This window comes from Alnus glutinosa, chromosome 4 (genome assembly GCF_958979055.1).
Source record: "Alnus glutinosa chromosome 4, dhAlnGlut1.1, whole genome shotgun sequence".
Taxonomy (NCBI): domain Eukaryota; kingdom Viridiplantae; phylum Streptophyta; class Magnoliopsida; order Fagales; family Betulaceae; genus Alnus; species Alnus glutinosa.
The window spans coordinates 2342759-2362100 of NC_084889.1; the positions used below are offsets into that span (position 1 = coordinate 2342759).

At 34.6% G+C, this 19342-nt stretch overlaps 3 protein-coding genes across 3 annotated transcripts; all 3 read right to left on the reverse strand.

The window, feature by feature from the left end:
* Positions 1-4463: 4463 nt before the first annotated feature.
* On the reverse strand, positions 4464-6643 carry LOC133865783 (NAC domain-containing protein 2-like). Its single transcript, XM_062302252.1, has 3 exons — positions 6387-6643; positions 6009-6283; positions 4464-5307 (listed from the first exon to the last, which is right to left on the reverse strand). Exons 1-3 carry the CDS (start codon positions 6544-6546, stop codon positions 4867-4869), a joined length of 876 nt encoding a protein of 291 aa, XP_062158236.1. The 5' UTR covers positions 6547-6643; the 3' UTR covers positions 4464-4866.
* A 9244-nt stretch (positions 6644-15887) lies between these two features.
* Positions 15888-16978, reverse strand: LOC133866818 (E3 ubiquitin ligase BIG BROTHER-related). The gene has a single exon (XM_062303468.1). The coding sequence runs from the start codon at positions 16703-16705 to the stop codon at positions 15986-15988; it is 720 nt and encodes a 239-aa protein (XP_062159452.1). The 5' UTR covers positions 16706-16978; the 3' UTR covers positions 15888-15985.
* Positions 16979-17693: 715 nt separating this feature from the next.
* LOC133865614 (uncharacterized) lies at positions 17694-18137 on the reverse strand. The gene has a single exon (XM_062302032.1). It carries the CDS (start codon positions 18135-18137, stop codon positions 17694-17696), a length of 444 nt encoding a protein of 147 aa, XP_062158016.1.
* Positions 18138-19342: the final 1205 nt, after the last annotated feature.

Genomic DNA, 19342 nt, shown 5'->3' on the forward strand with positions numbered 1-19342 from the left:
TTAGGAATAAGAAAGAAAATAAACACACTAAAGCACATTTTAACAAATAATGGATATTACATAACATATTAAGTTTGTAGTTATGTTGTTTTATAATCTATAGAAGGTAAATTGACATATTTGTAGAATACAAATTACGAATAAAAATAGAAATCAAAATAAAAAATTAGGAAACATGGCATTATAACTTCTAATTTGTGCCTTAAAATTTTTTGAACGCTGGTCGCCAGCTGGATTTAGCAATTCTTTAAGAATAGCAGGTGGTTTTTTGAGTAAAGACAACTTCACTTTGTCATCCATACAACACAGGCTAAATTTAGAATTAATAAGTCTTCTAGATCTTATTGTTCTCTTTTCATACCATACTTTTGCACCACAATATTCACATACATACGAAGTTAGGCCAAAATTCAAAGGTTGTGTAAACTTTCCTATATGAAATAAGGAAAAGAATAAAGTAGTTTTTTTTAATTAGTTTAGTTTAGTTTTATGGATAATTCTTTTATCAAAGAATTATTGTTAAGTAATTTACTTGGAATATCTTCATTTTCTGAGCTATCGATAGTTCCATCATCTCTCATACTTTTACCAGTTGACTCTATTGTTTAAATACTATTGTAATTACTCATATGCCATCGTTTTCTTTTTTCCATTTTTTCTTCTGTTGCCAAAATTTGTAGGAAAAAAAAAATTAAACCACATTTTTTTTATATAATATCATTTACTTCATCAAACTCAAATAAAGCATATAATATTATTTATTACTTAAGAGAATAATAAAAAAAATGTGATAGTGAAGAGTATAAGTATATAACAATTCAATTTATAAATTACAATATTGATGTAGTAAGAAATATACATTGGGAACGTACATTTGTGTATTTTGAATTTATTTGCAAAAGTAAGTCAAAGTAATGCAACAAAACAAATTAAGGGAACTTATTTTAATTTGAATAAGAAGAATCGGATCAACTTCATTTTTTTGCAAACTATTTTGAGATAGAATTAGAGAAATCACATGTATTCGATACTTTTAAACATTAATTTAAAAGTCATTATACATAATATGGTGATTTGCAGAAATCAAAGTAATGAAATTTAAACTACAAAGCAAAGTCTTTTAATTTTTTAATTTTTTTTTTTTTAAAAAAGACAACAAAACGCAATCCATTCTTCTTTTGCTAGGAAGGAAAATAAATTAAAAGGGAAAAAATATAAAACCAAAGACAAAGAAAGAAATAGAGTATTTAGACTCTTCCTTTGTGAAGTCTAACAAAATAAAATTTAAAAAATATAAAAGCAAAGACAAAGAAAAAAATAAATTAAGAAGGTAAAAATAGCATTTAAGAAAAAAAAAAAAAAAAAAAAAGAGAGAGAGAAGAGAATGTGATGACATTTTAAAGATGATATGATAAATTTATAAATTAGGAATTTTTTATTTTTATTTTTAATTTTTAATTTTTTCGAATGAAATGGGCATGTGCTTATATGAGACTTCTCAAATAGTAGACATATATTCTAGAGATAAGGGCTGAGACACACGTGGCTATACAAATGTAGTAAAAACATTTGGTTTGATCTGTTGCTTAGGCACGTGTTGAACAGCATAAGAGTAGGTTTGTGTCTCATCTGAACCAAAAGAAAGACAACTCACAACATCTAGAGTTTTCTTTTGCAAAAAAAATTAAAAAATAAAATCATATCTGAAGACGCCAAGACGGGAAGAAGATAGAGCGAGTGATTGCGTTTTTTTCTTTTCTGGTTTGTTGGGGAGTCACGGCGTCAGTGGATCTCTCCCAATCCACGGTGTTTTTTTTTTTTTTTTTTAAATAAATTGTAACAGTAGTACTGAAGAAGAAGGTAGCCGAGTCAGATGCATCAGAAGAAGATCTGGAGACAAAAAAACGTAAAATGTTGGAAGTCGTTAGTCCCTCCCCCATTGAGCTTTGCTCTGACGGTGGCAAGCGGCTTCTGATTGGATGGAAGATTGGGTGGGGAGCGGTCAGCAAGGGAAGATCATTTATCTTACTTCCGGTTGTGGATGCTTATTTTTTTTGTTGGTAATTTTGATCTTTTTTGTTCCGAAATAATATTTGCAACTAAATCTCAACAACATTTTTATGACGTTCTGGAATGTGTTTTCAAGAGTTTTGAAGTCTGACCCAATGAAGGGGACACAAATTATTTTATATATATATATATATATATATATATATATATATATATATATATATATATATAATCTTAAAAAACGTATGATTCTTACAATTTACAAACAAAAAAAACTAACAATCTACAAACAGAAAGTGAGAGTACCTTTTGATAGATGAAATGCTAAGATGGCGATGGGAAGCAAATAGTTTTTCTTTGAGCAAACTGAAATGATCTTTTTTTTTTTTTTTTTTTTTTTTTTTTTTTTTTGTAAACGGTTATGATACACCCCCAGCCTTTGCCTTCAAACGGTGTTAAAAATAACTGTTAAAGTTTTTGAAATAAATATATATTTTTTATTGGCAATATATATTTAAATGTTTAACTTTAAATGTAGACTTGGCTGCATTTTAAAAAGTTATTTTTCACAATATTATACAATGCTTTTACTGATTCCTCTATTATATTATATATATATATATATATATATAAAGTCATATTTGTATTTAATACATATATTCGTGTACAAGAATCCAAATGGTCACCTCCCCCTAGATTTAGGGATTTACATTACGTAAAAAGGGGTCCTTATCTTGGGGAATTCACGCAATGCCTTGAGTACAAGGCGGACTCCGGTACCAAAATTTTAGAAATTTCTTTAAAATTTATATTTTTGATGGTATTTTTTAATACGTGGACCATCAAAAATATAATTATATCTTCCCCATTTTTTTTTTTAATAATTGTACCTCATATCAAAATTTTTAATTCCACTCCTGCTTGAGTATAGTTTTCATTGCTTGGCAATTCGGGTTAGCGGGTTAGGTTTGTGTCAACCCGGCTGATCAGATTACATAAACGAGTTCAACACGATCTCGACTCGATTATTAATTGGGTTGGAACATGTGACCTGAATACGACCCGATTGTGGATCGGGTAACATGAGCCCGATCCGCTAAACATGATTGAACTCGGTGTTATTTGGAGCCCCGTTCTGAACTTTTGGTAGATCTTGTTTCTTGTGGTCATGACCCATCACCCACGGCTTGTAAGGCTCTATAGGAGATGCAATTGTGTCATCTAGTCCTCGGAATCTCGCAGATTGTTTGGGCAGGAACATTGATGGCAAATAATCTTTTACACCAATGGAGGCGCAGGTGGTCGTTGAGGACCGAGAAAGGGATACCCAGTTGGCGGGCTTGGCTTGCTCCTTGGTGCGTTTCGAGGTGAGAATTCCGACGATGTTGGATAGCTGACTGGTTAGGAGGAGGTGGCCGAGCTTGGCGACAACAAAGGCAGCGATGGATCTGGTGCCGAGGCCTAGGACTATGCCGGGCTTGACATAGTCCACAACCTTGTCGACAGCGAGCTTCTTGAGGTCGTCTTGCGTGAGGATTGGATCGAAGCAGAGAAGGCTTTGATGGAGATGGGTTTGCGGGACTGGGTGTGTAGGTGAAGGGGTTTTGGGTTGCATGGGATAAGAGGGCTGGAGGTTTGGTGGTGTAGGGAGGAGAACGACTGGAAGAGGGATAAGGAGGAGGCCATTTTTGGGTGGAAATGAGAAACGAGAGAAATGTGTGTTTGGTTTTGTTTTGTTTATTTTCTTCTATCTCCTTTTGGTTGAGGGGGAAGATTATTTGGTGGAGGAGGGCTTTCACACCAGTAAAGAAGCGTGGTGGGAATTGTGGTTTTGAGATGGGTTTGTAGGTGCGGTGATGAAAACACTGAGAATGGCCAAAAGGTGTGCTGTTCGAGTAGGGTTCTTCACTGAATGTCTGAAATCTGAAATACTAATTTTTTTGTTTTTGTTTAAAGGAACCATGTCATAATCGACACTTGATAATGCTAAACTTAAATTCGATTTTTTCGTGTCGTGTTTGTACCGAGTTTACAATTTGTGTCAAAAATTACCAAGCCTAATTTTCATCTTAAGCGATTTGCTTTTAGCATTTCGAACTCGTTTTTATCCACAAATCAAATGAAGAATTAATCATGACAACGAATGATTTCCTTTTTATTTTCCTGTATGGCAAGGTATTACGTTTTTTTTTTTTTTTTTCCTTTCTAATTTATGTATTTACTTTGATGTAAAACATTTTCTAACAATTTTTTCTGTAAACCAAAAAACGAAACAAGTTAACAGATTTGGATTAAAGCAGAAAATAACTTCCATTTTCAAACACGAAATTCAATCAATTAGAAGAAACACAAATAAAAATATAAATCAATTTAAGATGAGAGAGAGAGAGAGAGAGAGAGAGAGAGAGAGAGAGGAAAAAAAAAAAAAGAGAAAAAAAAGGAAGAAAGGAAAAAGACATAACAATGACAGCATCATTTATAATAAAACCTACTACAAATATAAGAATATGGGAAGCCCAAAACGAGCACCCACAAAACTATCATGTATAAACATGACAACTTTCCTATACACTATGATGTACACAATGTCGTTTTGTAAACCCATCACGCACCGTTACACCACCCTAATCAACACCCCCCGGTCCCGACTCTGTGGGTGGGACCGCACAGTATAATTCCCTTTTTTTTTTTTTTGGTCAACACAATTCATATTTTCTACGTTCTAATTCTCAATTATCCACGCTCTCGCACAGGCACACTCATAGACTTTCTGTCTCGTGTTACCGCGCGATGCACCCACCAACAAATGTGCAATGTGCCGGCCCCAAATGTCTTGACGCTGACCCACATCGAAATTTAAAAGGGCTTGTGCATGTACATGAACATATCCTGCAACGGCGACATCTGATTAGTGCTCTGAAACTGTGCGCCGAACCCATTGTCCAGGGTGGCATCCATGTAATTAAACGGGAAGTCCAGGGTCTTTTCCCAGTACTTGGGCTCGCTCTGCACCTCGCACGTGAACTCCGGCGATACCACGTGCTCCGAGCAGCTCGAGTCCGTGTGCAGCCTCGGCACCGAATCCGACGTGTCGAAGTACACGTAATCATCCCCCGCCGCCGTCCGCGTCGCTGCCGGGGCAGGAAGTATTGCAGACGTGGCTCCGCCAATTGTCAGATTCTCCGGCTTCTTGTCCTCGATTTCGGAAAAGCTTGTTTTCTGCACGTTGATTCCCTGTTGTTGCTTCTCCGTCGTGCCCTTCTTGTTGTATATGCGGCACAGAACCCAATCGTCCAGCTGCAAAGGCCACAACCGTCAGATCAGTCTCTAATTGATACATAATTTTTACATATCAAAATCATTTCCATTTTTCAAAAAACTTAATCTATCAGTATCTAATCCGAGGTCAGAAAGAGATAAGAACGAATATTTTCCCTATTTATTAGAAACTTAATTTCGCTACCGTGTCGGAGAAGGATCCTCATTTTAAAGCCGGTTATTGCATTTAAAGGGATAAAGTGAAAAATAAAAAAATAAAATCATCACTTTAATCCTCTAAATGCATCAAGCAGCTCCCCTCCATTTCAAGTGGGTCCGTTTCCGACTGGTTTTTGTTACAATCAGAACACTACATAGCAAAGGGTCCCGATACCGTGTATGCAAATTGCAAGGTGTATCCTTTTGGCTGGACCCACACGGTCTGAGACCACGCCATCGGTTGAGATCTACCATTAAATCCCATTTCATTAAAACAATGGTAGATCACAACCGTCAATTTCAAGATATTTTGACATCTCGGGTTTTTACGATATTCAAGCCCTCCACGCCGCCAAATCTCAACAAGGGCAGACGAGACCCAGCTGGCTTAGAAAACGTCAAGGGTAAGATAGAGGACTTGGACGATTGGACCCCTACGTGTCGGTCTTTAACCTATTAATTGAAATTGCCATTATACCCCTGCAATACTAAAAGACCTGTGAAAGGTGAATTTGTTATACCCTTAAGCTGTTCTTTTTTCGAGCCGAGCGATCCACATCGGCCAGCCGATACTCATGCATGATCCAGTTAGTTTTCTCTCCTTTGGGGGCTTTTCCGGCGTAGAACACCAAAGCCTTCTTGATCCCCATCGGCTTCGGATGCCCGATCGGCTTATCGGCTCCGGTCGCCTTCCAGTACCCCGTCCCCGCCGCCCGGTTAGGCCTCGAACCGTTCGGGTACTTCCGATCCCTCGGCGAAAAGAAATACCACTCCTTCTCTCCGTACAAGGCCATTCCTGTAAATAGACAAATAAATTAATTAGATTAAACAAATAATTGAAAATTTTTACATAGTTATTGAAAATAAAATTACTTGTAAAAAAAAAAAAAAAAAATTACTTGGAAGTTCCCATGGATCGTATTTGTAGAGATCGATTTCGGCGATAATCGGCACGGCGATGGGCTGCGACGCACATTTCCGGCACAGGTAGTGCATCACAAGCTCGTCGTCCGTTGGATGGAATCTGAAGCCAGGAGGTAACTGTAACTCCGCGGTCATTTTTGTCTTTTCACACTTCCTTTTCGCTGCGCTCGTAGATCTATCTCTCTCTCTCTGTCTGTGGAGTAGACTTTGGCGGCGCTTGAAACTTAGAACGCAAGGGAGGGAGATGAATATATAGAGAGGATGAGGGACACGTGGCGCAACGTGCGGGTGAGTTCTAGAAGACACGTGGGCGATAAACGTTTTCCTGGGCTCTGTGCGGACGAGCTTTATGTGCTGACCGCAGCCGGACAGGTGGCAAGCGTGCAAGTGGGGTGCGCGCGTGTCGATTGCCCACATGGAGGTGATTTTGTCACTGCTTACGTTACTAGTTTTGGACTGGCTCGCGAGTCGGTCAGGGCCCACTGCCCTTGGAATCCGTGCGGAGTCGGCAGTTTGTTTTGGTTTTTCTCGGTCCTCGAGGCCACTGTTTAACGGTGGATCATGGATACACGTCAGCTAGGTCTGCTTCCACGTGTATTGCACGATGCTGAAAGCAAGCAAATAAGGACAACAATTTTTTCTCTAAATGTTTGTGGGCTTATTTGGTAAGTAATTGTATTGTAGAATATTTGTGTGTTGTAGAATAAAAAGTGATTAATGTGATATAAAATTTGAGAATGTTTTATAAAAAAGTGAAAAATTTTTGTTTTGTAGTGAATTTTTTTATTTGAATAATAATAAAATATAGTTGATGTGATATAAAAAGTGTAAAAAAGTTAGAATATTTTTGATTTGATATTTTTGGAAGAAGTGAAAAGAAATAGAAAGAGAATGACCATCAAGGGCAGACGAGACCCAGTAAAAAGGCATAATAATAAATTGAAGAGTAATGTAATATATGTAGAATTTTTGTTTTCTCTTGTTTTAAAGGTGACGTATTTTGATTTTTTTGGTATATTTTTTGAATTTTTATAGATGTCAATTAATTAATAATCTCAATTCTTATATTTGATAATGATTTTGAAAAATAATTTTTAGTTTTTGTTTGAAAAAGTATTTTAATGTGATATACAAACAGTAAGTGTTTTTCTTTAAGCCTATGTTTTTTAAAAGCATTTTGTATTTTACTTTATTTTTTAATAATGAAACAATTTTTTTTTTTTTTTTTTTTTTGTATTTAAAAATAAAAATTGCTTTTAAAACGTTATCAACCAGAGCTTTATAATATACATTTATATCAGATACCTATTATATTCTGAATCTTGTTCGGGTTAATAATGGTACGATGAATTCGGAATCACATAAGTATTGGCTGAGCTAATCTGTACAGGAAATGCAGTTCGGGTTAATAATGGTACGATGAATTCGGAACCACATAAGTATTGGCTGGGCTAATCTGTACAGGAAATGCAGTGCTGGCTGAAATATAAACTGAGAAAAGAAATATATATTTCTTACTAGTTAAACAACAAGGAAAAGAAAAGAAAAGTATAATTTTTTATTTTTATTTTTGTCTCTTTCAACTGAAATTATAGCTCTGCCCCCGTCCATTGACATTATTACTTTCTGGTGCCATATTTGTTTACTTTTTATTTCAGATTCTGACCTTTCAATACAAAAATAAATTTGCAGAAAAGAGAAAGCTGCCGATGGCTTGGCAGGATAAGGATTAAGGAAGGTACTAGGCAAGCGCCGAAACCGCCAAATCACGCTACTGCCACGCTAAGAACATGGCCCAAATTTGACAATTTGACATTAAAAAATTGCGTGGACTTTTTTAACCCCTGACGTGGATCTATCAACTCGAGGGCCGTTACAAGCATAATTGTGTCCCCTCCATATTCAAATATTCTAAGTTTGCATGACAAGCCAATTGCGTTGCGCCACATTAGGGAAGGGTAATAGGGTTGCCTTGAGATTTAGGTCTAACTTCGTGATAGATGCTACCCACGTCATCCATGACATATGGAGGGCCTCGGCCTTATCGGTGGACACGCGGACGACGAGGGACACGAAGTTACCTACACAAGTCCCCGCCACGGGTGACTTGATTAACTCTCCTTGTATGCTATTCAATGACTACAGTGCCCTCACTTTGTCACGTGTCGTGTTATGATTCGCTCAAAAAATATAAATTAATAGTAAGGCATGTATATGTGCCTACGACCAACATTTTATGTCTTTTGGATTTTGGTCTGACCTTATGACCATTCGATTCGTCAACACAATTAAAAGGATGGGTCTAAGTTAGTGGACCCACCATATGTCTTAATTAACTCCGATGATTTCTTAAGATAAGGGAAATCCGAGTGCAGGTGGTCTTAGAAAGAAGTCAAAGCGTAGACGGCTGAGATCAGCCATGAGGTTTGTTTGAGAGGGATGCCCAGAACGGTAGATAGTTCTTTAATATATATAATATAAACCCAAGCAACCTCCACGACCTTGGCATGGTGATCGCCCAACCTCCATGATTAATGATATTCTTTCAAACCAACTGGCACAAGTCTTTGTTTTAACCTAGGTTTACTTTCTTACACCTTGCACATTAACTTATTATGTCAAATTTTTTATTTATTTTTAATTTTTTTAATTTTTTGGTCTTATATATCCTTTCAATTGCAAGGATATTGATGGGTTCGTGGACATACTATAAGTAGTAGATTTGTAAGGTCAAGTTTTCTTCCATGGTTTGCTAGAAAGGAGGGGAAGAGATCAAGAATAAAATACTGTATTCAAATGTCAAATGATAGAGATATTCTTGACTAAATAATTAATGAGAAATCATCATGATAACTATTAATTTTAGTGCTAAATTGAAAAATTAAAACTTAAACTCACGAAAGAATAATAGATTGATAGAAGTTCTTGGTTGAGGGGGGAAGGGGCTTGCTCTCGACCCCTGTTTTGCTTTTTTGATTTTATTCTTTACTTTTCTGTTATTGCTTTATTTCGGCTCGGCACTGAGCCGTGGGCAGTTGATTTTCTTCCCTTTTAGTGGCTCTTTTTAAAACCAAAAGGTTAAAGTAATTTTCTCTAATCCTTTTGAGGATTTGGAGTTTGTAGGTTCCAATAGTCCAATCTATTGTTGGGTTGATCTAGATAAGGTGCCAAGCTCGGTTTTCGAGCCTTTTTTTAAGCTAGATCTATGATTCCCCTTCATTCTATGCATGTCACGCGCCTCACTAGGGTGTTCGTCGTCGTACTCTGCCTCTGCTGCAACAAGGCATGTTTTCCTCGGCTGTCTGTACATCGGAGCATGGTGTGCACGCACTAGCAGGTGCTCCTCCCTCGTCGGCCAGTGTTGGCTCTTCATCTTCTCCAATTTGCGGTAGGTGGATCTCGAAAGATTTGGTGGTTCATCTGATGATGTGGGCGCATGGTATATACGCTCTGTTACCGGCGACTCCTAGTGCTCTTTGCTAGCCAGTGTTGTTTTAGTTTGTGTTTTTGATTTTTTAATTTATATTTTGTTACTAATCCCTATAGCCTGTTATAGTAAATTTTAAATCTAAACTGTAATAATTGTTTTTAAATTAGATCTTGCTCTTTTATCTCCTCATAGTAAAACTCATTGTAAAGAGATGTATTCTTGTGTGTCTATCTGTTATGGCAGTTGCCCTTCAAGTCAGGAATTAGTCCTATACTTTGTTTTCAGGAGTTTTTGTACCTCTAATTACAGCGTTTGACCGTTTGAGTCTTATATTATAATAAAAGTTCTTCCCTTGTTCAAAAAAAAAAAAAAGATTGACAGAAATTTCATTTATAAAATTATTACGTGTATTTGTTGCACGTGCTTTTTAAATAATTTTATTAAAAAATAATATGTTTCGCAAGTACTAAAGAATATATAGTAAATTTATAAACCAAACTAGAAGAAATTTCTCCAACTCAATTTAAAATAAATTTTTGTCCATATTAGACGTAACTGTAACACTGTTAATGATGGACACATACAATGAACCGCCTGTCATAACTGATAAGCTCACGTGAATAATAGCCTATAAGCCTATTGGTTTAATGTTATGTGGGCAAAGACCAAAACATCATAATTTGAAGGTCAAGATCAAATAACCTTAAAAGTATCAATCACACATGTGAACACTCGTAAATATTGCTTTATTATTTTCTCTAAGAGATTTCTTTATTATTTGAAAGAAAGCAAATTCAGAGGAGAGAGAATGGTAGAATAAAATATATATATATATATATTTCATTTTTAATATTTGGCTTGCCGGATGTGAACAATGATGCCTTAATCCTGATGCGTATGCACAACATTAAAGTTAAAGCTTAAAACTGAGAAATCGATCAACACCCTGATTAAACTATTTTATGCAACATGCATGAAACTTTACACACAAGTGGGAGCCATGGGACTAATGATTTTAATCAAAAAAATTCAAAACCAGGAGTCTTTTTGGCGTGCGAAGCTCGAAGAATGTGGGCTGACGAGCACCGCATCCTAAAAAACCCTGTCCAGAAAAAGTTAAACTCCGGTTGGCGTGACGTGTACTGAAACCTTGCATATCAACCTGTCCAAATGAATTGAACCTTCACTTTTTTCTTTTGTCACTTTTGACAATAAATCTCTTTCAAACTGGTCACCATGGGTGCGTCAGAGCTTTTTAGCCGCCAATTTGTCCCCCCCCATCTCTTTTTACTTAGTTATTTATACGTGTAACAATTTTAATGGATTTAATTAAAATTAAACCCGTTAAAATTAAGATATGTGTTTTCTTATGTCTTGTTACGAAATATGTGTCAAAATTTGGACGGATATAATTTCAACCGAAACTTATCCAAACAGAACCCCTTTTTCCGCACCTTGTAAAATGTTTTCAACATCAGTCCGAAACTGGCTGGATCTTGCTGATAATGGAGGGATAAAGTTGTTTAATCATTGCATTTTTACGGTGCGAACGAGGGGTTGTCTAATAATTCCAATATTTTAAGTTTTAACCACCCAATATTTATCACTCGTAATTGCCTTCTCTATTACAGAAAATATTTTAATTATTTTGTTTTGTCGTTTTGTGACAAAATCAATGTCCCGCGTGCTCTAATCCTAAAGGCGTACCTTTCCACTAACGTGTTTTTGGTTATATTTTATGTGGGGTTGAGTCAAAAGTTGAAAACCTATGCGGGCAGGTGTATGTACATATGTCCTAAAGGTGGCACACTGAAATCTTTAAATAAATATATTAATATTAATGTTCCGGAATATTAGAGCATTCACACCCGGCTAGCCAAAAGTTAGTCAAGATGAAGATTTAGGTGAGAAATTATTTACATTTAATTAGCTATTTTAACAAAAAAAAAATTGGTGAGCACTACCCTCACCAAATGCAAAAAGTTAATCTCTAATATTCTCTTTCTACTTAATAAAAAAATAAAGAAATTTTTTTAAAAATAGAATAGTAAAAGTTCAATTAAAATAAAGAGTGTGATGTAGATATACTAGAAAAGTGGGGTTAGCTAAAATATAAAAATGTAATTTTTAAACTGTAATTGGGAGAAAACTTGATGAACCAGATGTGAATGATCTTACAACTTTTACTACAAATTATTTATAAACGGAATACTGGTTGTTAGTCACTAAATAAATATATTTAATTATCAAATATTGTTTAATTTATATATCAAATATTTTTCATATATATATATTTATAACTTTCATAGATACATCTATTGGGAATGTAGGCTTTTTGTTTGTATTTTTTTGGAGCTACTGGACAAAGAAAGCTAGCAATAGCAAATGATTTTTTTTATTTTTTTATTTTTAATTTTTTAATTTTTTTTTTTCTCGTTTTAGACTGAAATTCCTCCTTTTTCCCATTTTTAGTTTTTATCTTTACTTAAAGCTTTTCTAAATTTCTAGAAAGAAACAGCGGACCGACAAGGGTGTTAAATGGTGTTGCAGCCTGCCGGTCCTCAAAGAAGTGGCATGGTGCCTTCCCCATTAATTATCTCATCTTAACACTCCAAACCAAAACACGCTCATGTGATTTTTTTTATTTTTTATTTTTAAATGTTATGGTATGATATGAATATAAAAATAATTTTGAATGTTTGTTAATATTTATATTCTAATAAAAAAAAAAACAAGAGAGAGAAAGAAATAATTTTATCAAATGAAACAGATTTCTTATATGAGTATAAAAACAAAGAGTTAAAGATTAATTTTAAAGTAATGCTATAAATTATATTTTTATTATATTGTTTTGATGTGACAGTGTCAATTAATTGTTGAATTTTTTTTAATAGGGGCTGATCTAAGGGTTAATTAGCCCTATCGTGTTAACAAAGTCGAATAAAAATAAAATAAAAGTGTGGTTTTTATCATTACTTTTAATTTTAATAGGAGATAAGTTTAAATTATATATATAGGGAAAAATATAAAAAAGTACACTAAATTAACAGTCGATTTTATAATAGCCCCTTGAATTTTTAAGTGTACTAATGTGACCCATCAAACAACAAAGTGTGCTAAAAATGTAGCTTTTGTCGAAATATTCCTATAATACCCCTGTCTCTTAAAAACTAAAAAAAAAAAAAAAAAAAAACCAAAACTAAACTATTTTTTTTTAAAAAAAAATGAACAAAAAATATAAAATCAATCCATGTAATTGACCTAAATTACAAATATTTCATTACGGAATAAAAAATAATTCAAGGGCTTCAAGTTAGGGAAAAAAAAAAAAATAACAATTTAGTTATTGTAGTCAAATTCTGTCAAAATACTTGACAGATTCTGTTAGTGTCAACATCAACACCTACAAAATGATAACATGTGATACTCTTACTAAAAAAAAAATCAATATATTACAAATGTACATTTATAAAACTAAATCACTCATTGTAGTCAAATTTCGTCAAAATCTATAACGGATTCCGTTAGTGTGCCACGTTAGCATCAATAAAATGACGATACGTGTCACTAAAAGCCACCCATTTTCTTTTCTTTTTTTTTTTATTTTTTTTTTTAATTTTTTAAATTTAACTATTTTTTAAAAAATAGTTTTTTATTTTACTTTTTAAGAAAATAAAGGTATTATAAAAATATTTCAACAAAAGTGATAATTTTTTTTTTTTTTGATAGTTTGATGGGTCACATTAGTGCACTTAAAAATTTAAGGAACTATTCTAAGATCAACTCTTAACACAGAGTTTTATTTTATTTATATATATATATTTTTTTTCCTCATATATATATATATATATATATATATATATATATATATATATATATATATATATATATATATATATATATATATATATATAGGAAAAATTTCAAAATGGGAGGCCAAGGCCCCGTGTCCCCTGGTTCTCGTGATTTGTGTTTTTTTTTTTTTTTTTTATTTTTTTTTTTGTATGTTCTTCTTAAATCTTAATGAATATAATATTATTAACCTATAAGATCAGTGCCATGAGTGTGTAGAGCACAATCTTTGATATTCATAAAATATAAACAATACTTTAATTAGAAATAGTTAAAATTGACTGGTGCAAGTGCAACTCAAATTCTAGAAAGATTAAAAAAAAAACTAGAAAGATAATTCTAGCTAATAAATAGAGACCACTATATATATATATATAAAAATATAATCCAAACCTACTTTCAGATCGGGCAGGTGTATCCTAAAGGTGGCACACCAAAATTTTCGTTAATTTTTAATTTCCAAGTTGGCAAAGCGATGTAAAAGGAGGAAGTTTCTTGATTCTTGTATGTTTTGTCGTTTATAAAAAAAGGTAAATTACAATTTGCCCCTTAAATATCATCCCATTTTTTAAGTTTTTTTTTTTTTTTTTGGCCACTTGTGTTAAAATTGATTGTTTTTTGAGATGAAAAAACGTTTGCACCTCCCTTCTACGTGCGTGTAAGTTACAAAATTGCCCTCCTTCCTTTTTTTTTTTTTTTTTTTTTTTTTTTAAAAAAAAAAAATTGCCATAAAGGCAGCATATGGCGATCTACCACATAAGGGGCCAGGTGACCATGTGGCCACCATTTTGAACAGATAGGACTTACGGGAGTGGCTGGGTACTCTTCTAAACAGATGGGGTGGTCATGTGACTCATGTGTGACCACCTCCTTAGAAAATGCGAGCCATATATTGAATAGATGGAGATAGTTGTGCAACAACTCCTTTTTGAGCAGGTAAAGAGTAACTGCACGACCATCTCTCTAAATATGTGAGGGGTAGCCCTACGAACCCCTATTAAACAGATGAGAGTAGCTACGTGACCACTCTACTAAATAGATGGAGATAAGCGTTTGACCATTCTTCTTAATAAAATGAGGGTGTCTGCGCGATCACCCGTTATGAACAAGTGGATGGTGGCCACATGTAAGACCTTTCCGCTAAACAAATTGGGGTGGTCACTTGAATGAACAGATTGAGATAACTGCGGCCACCCTTTTTAAACATGTGGAAAATGATGGTCGTATATCCTCTCCACTAAAGAAATGGGGGCGGCTGCTCAGCTATGCCTTTGAGTAGTTGTGTCATTTTTTTTTTTCAAGTGAGGGTAATTTGGTAAGTAATATGTATGTGCAAAGCATGTAACAATCAATTTTGACAAATAAGGAAACTCAAGACATTGTGATAATTTACAGATATGAGTTGCAATGAGTTGTAGTTTAGAGGTTAACTTAATAGAGGAATGCTAGGCATCCAAACACTTGTTTCCAGAATTTAGTTCCAAACTGATGTGTCACAATCTCATGAGATCTATCATTTCGGGAAGTGTGCCACAATCTCATAGGATTGTGACACATCAGTTTGGAACCAAATTCTGGAAACAAGTGTTTGGATGCCTAGTATTCCTCAACTTAATAATAGGGTGGTAGTTTAGGGCACAAACGGTAATTTAACTTTGTATAATTAGTTTTTATTGTTTTTGGTACGAAATATCTTAGCATTTCATTCATCAAAGAAAACTAAGTGAAGAATTGTAATTCATAACGTTGCAAAGAAGAAGTCGGCCCTAGATTTCACCCCTTAGAAATTAGATATGAGAGGGAGAGGGAGCATATTTCCTCCATTCTCATCTCCCTTTCTCTTTCTACTCCCCACTCCTACCCTCATCCTCCCATTCTGGTTTTTTTTCTTTTGTTTGTAAGTGTTATCCGACCAGATCAATAATCTTGGCTACCTCTTTGCTGTGCCATTCATCTCCTCCCTGGCCGCTGCTGCTGTTTGCTAGTTATGCATGTTTTTGCCTTGAATAAGAATTTTTTTCTCTTTAGATCTGCCCTCATGGACGATTTACGTTATGAATGACAAAACCTTGTATAATTAGTTTTCTTATAGCCTTTTCGAAATTTAATTGATATTTATTTACTTTTTATTTTTTTGAAGATGGAATTTAATTGATATTTAGATTGGTGGTGATGTTCATGGAACGAAAAGAAGTAAATTAAATCAAATTTCCATTAAAATGCTAACAAACACACACACACACACACATATATCTTGAACAGTAATACATTTTACAGTGCAAATTAATTGGGTTATAAAGAAGTATATAGTTTGGGTACTGGTGAAACTTCGGTGCTACAGATTGGACAAATCTTCTTAATTTGAAGCCATTGGCTTATACACTCACAATGAAATGGATGCTCACAAGCAAGAGCAACCAGGGCTTCACCTTCTTCATACTCAACCTGACAAATAACGCACCGATCAACGCCTCCGGCCGTTTTGCTCTCAACGGGCTTACATTTACATGCACGTAAGCACGTAGGAATATCGCTCGTCGATAATCCTCTCTTCTCTTCTCCTATAAACTCTCCTAGTGCTATCAACTCCTCGTAAGATAATTCATCCATTTCTTCATCATCAGTGGCGCTGCTGCTGCTGCCGCTATCTTCTTCTTCTTCTTCTTCTCCCTCAAGAAACTCAAGTTCGGCTTGAACTTCTTGGCTTTCGAAGTATCCATCATCAGAAGCATTACTTTCATCATCTTCTTCGCAGGTGCTTTCAATGGTGGCGAGCCTCGTGAAGGCCCTCTCTTGTTCTTGCAAAATAATTGCTAAAGCCAAATCTGATTGGACTTGTTCAACGACCCGGTTAATTAAGGGGATTAATCTCCTGGGAGCTGGTTGTCTGTTCTCCTCGCGGTCCATTGAAGGACAAATATGAAATATCGATCGATATGATCTCGATCTTCTAGTAGAGTGGAAAACCGAGCCATTGATTGGGGGGGTATATGAGGGGAGAAAAAGTGGCATAACTTACGGTACAGAGAAGGGAAACTTCCACGGCAAGCAATGGAAAACCATCTGTCTTGAATTTCAATATTCTAATGTTAAATTTCTACAAGTACTATAGCCTGATCGATCACCTCGATCTAGCCAAAGGCCCAAAGCTGGGGTTTGAGCTTTCTTTTGGAAGGGGGAAGCTTTCGATCGAGCAAGCAACAATAGAACATCTCAGCCAAGTTTCTATATATACGTACGTTATTCCAAAATTCAAACTCTTGACTAAGATTTGTAGTCGCTCCTTTCCTCACGTATAGGCAATCCCCAATCTACTAGTCCAAGCATGTATATATATATATATATATATATGTACATATGAATGTGGTAGTTAATATTTTAAAGCTCCCCTCACGTGAAAGTAAGTAATAAGGCCCAACATATAAAATATTTAATTGAAATAAGAAGTGAATGATAAAGACAATGTTAATTATATTTAAATCAAAAGTGGGAAAGACTCCATTATAACCTCTCTTTCCTATGTATTGATTAGGGAAAAAAATTATATATCTTATATTCAAAATAAAGTAGAGTAAAACCATTTTTTTGTCCTTTTAATTTTTCTATTTGAATCATGAAAACATAGAGAAATAGATAAAAATATCAAGCTTTTTAATGAGAACCTTTGCTTTAATATTATGTTAAGTAAATACTATTATCGACGACTTCAAGTTGTTGCTGATAAGCTGTAATCAGCGACGACATAAATGTCGTTGCTGATAACCCACTATTAGCAATGACAACCTATTTTGTGTTCTGAAGGTAGTAGCGACGAAGGCCTAGAAAAGAAAAGGTATCAATTGCATCATTTGCATGTCAAATTGAATGTTGTTGCAAAAGATCAGACTTTTTATTCTAAAAGCTTATTATAAAAGGTAAAGAAAATTAAAAGAATATCGAAGAAGAAAAGTAGAATACATTTAATTTACTCTCTCCTTATAATACAAGTATTTTTTTTTGACTACCTACGCCTGTGATAAACCCCACCCTTATAATTTCTTCCTTTGTGCGCAAACTTTGATGTCCTGATTACCCTAATGTCATCATGATCAACGGTCTTAATATGATTTCCTGATCTACCACCATGAATTGAAGAATCCCTACTAATACCTACTTGTATGCGATGATTCCTCGGCCGCAAGGACTTCCTCAAGTGAGCACCTCTGTAATCCCTCCATCGGTGAGATATTGACCTGCTCACATCCATAGGAACATGATCATATGAAAAGCTTTCATCATCATCATCATCATCTTCTTCATCTTCTTCATCACTTGTATCGAACTCGTCTTCAATGTCTCGTCTGTGTTCTCTGTGTACCCTTTTGAGCTTACGAAGCTTAACCCTCAAGAAAATGAAGCAGTACTCCCATGCACGAAAACAGGAAGCGAGGCATGCCCATACCATTCTGCAAAGGCATTGACTGATGCACTCGCAAATGCCCAGTTTATATAACAGATAGAGGAATAAGAGAACTGCAATCATCAAAGAAAAACAAGAAACATCCAACCTCAAATTGTGCGTTTAAAATTTAAGCCTAGCTAACTTATTCAACCTTTAAAATTGTGCGTTTTTAGAAACACGTTCCATTGCCTGCGATTAAAAAACACAAATTTATCTACGTTTTTAAATTTCAATTTTTGAAAAACACGCTCCCAAGCTATACATTTGTTGTAATTTTGCTTAAAATTGCACTTTTGGCATGGGAAAAATCGTTGAGCCAAATGGACTCTTAGTAATGCTGAAAAATTTGTTGATTAGGCAGGTCATATGTAGCAAGAGTTATCTCACCAATTATCCATGTTAAATCATTACTTATTCCAAAGGTTTAAGTTAAGCAGGAAGAAACTGATGAATTTAATAATTCAATTAATAATTAGCACTCTTTATTCAATAAGTACCAAGACCTAACCTGTGAAATATTTAATTAAAATGAAATAAAATTATTAAATCAAGATTCAAATTTAAGATATTTGTTTTAATAACATGTTAAATAATTATTTATTCAAAAAGCTTAAGCGGGATGAAAAATTGTGGCGGGTGTTCTCAGTAAACAAACTCACCAATGTAGATTAGAACCAATACCATGGCCATCTTCAGCAAATTGGCAAGGCAAAAATTCTCGATGTAACAGACGAAATCCCATGTTGACCCGCACACTGAGCTGAAAAACGATCCAATCATATAATATATCCTTTCTCACAAAACACTGACAGTATCATAATTTAGAACAAAAATGAAAATTTCAGGAAATGGGTTGCTTTCAAATGACAGTAGTTGTAACATATAAAATTAACCGCCATGATTCCAAAACAATGCAACCTGTAAGGAAAGCAGTTATAACAATCCTACCCTCCAAAACTTAGGATTTAATATAATCATGGATTAGATCAAGAATCTTGTGATAAGCCTCTAATTAGGCATGGCAGTATATATGAAACTGACGAGTACTACTGTATTTACCTGCACGATTTTCCGGCGAGAAAATCAAGTGGGGAGCCAAAAAGGTCGCCAACGACTTTGCCAAACCCAGAAAAGAACGAACCTATTATGTTACCCATCAATTCAGGTGACTAAAATTTAAGCAGAGCCTCACAGTTGGTAGAGATCGA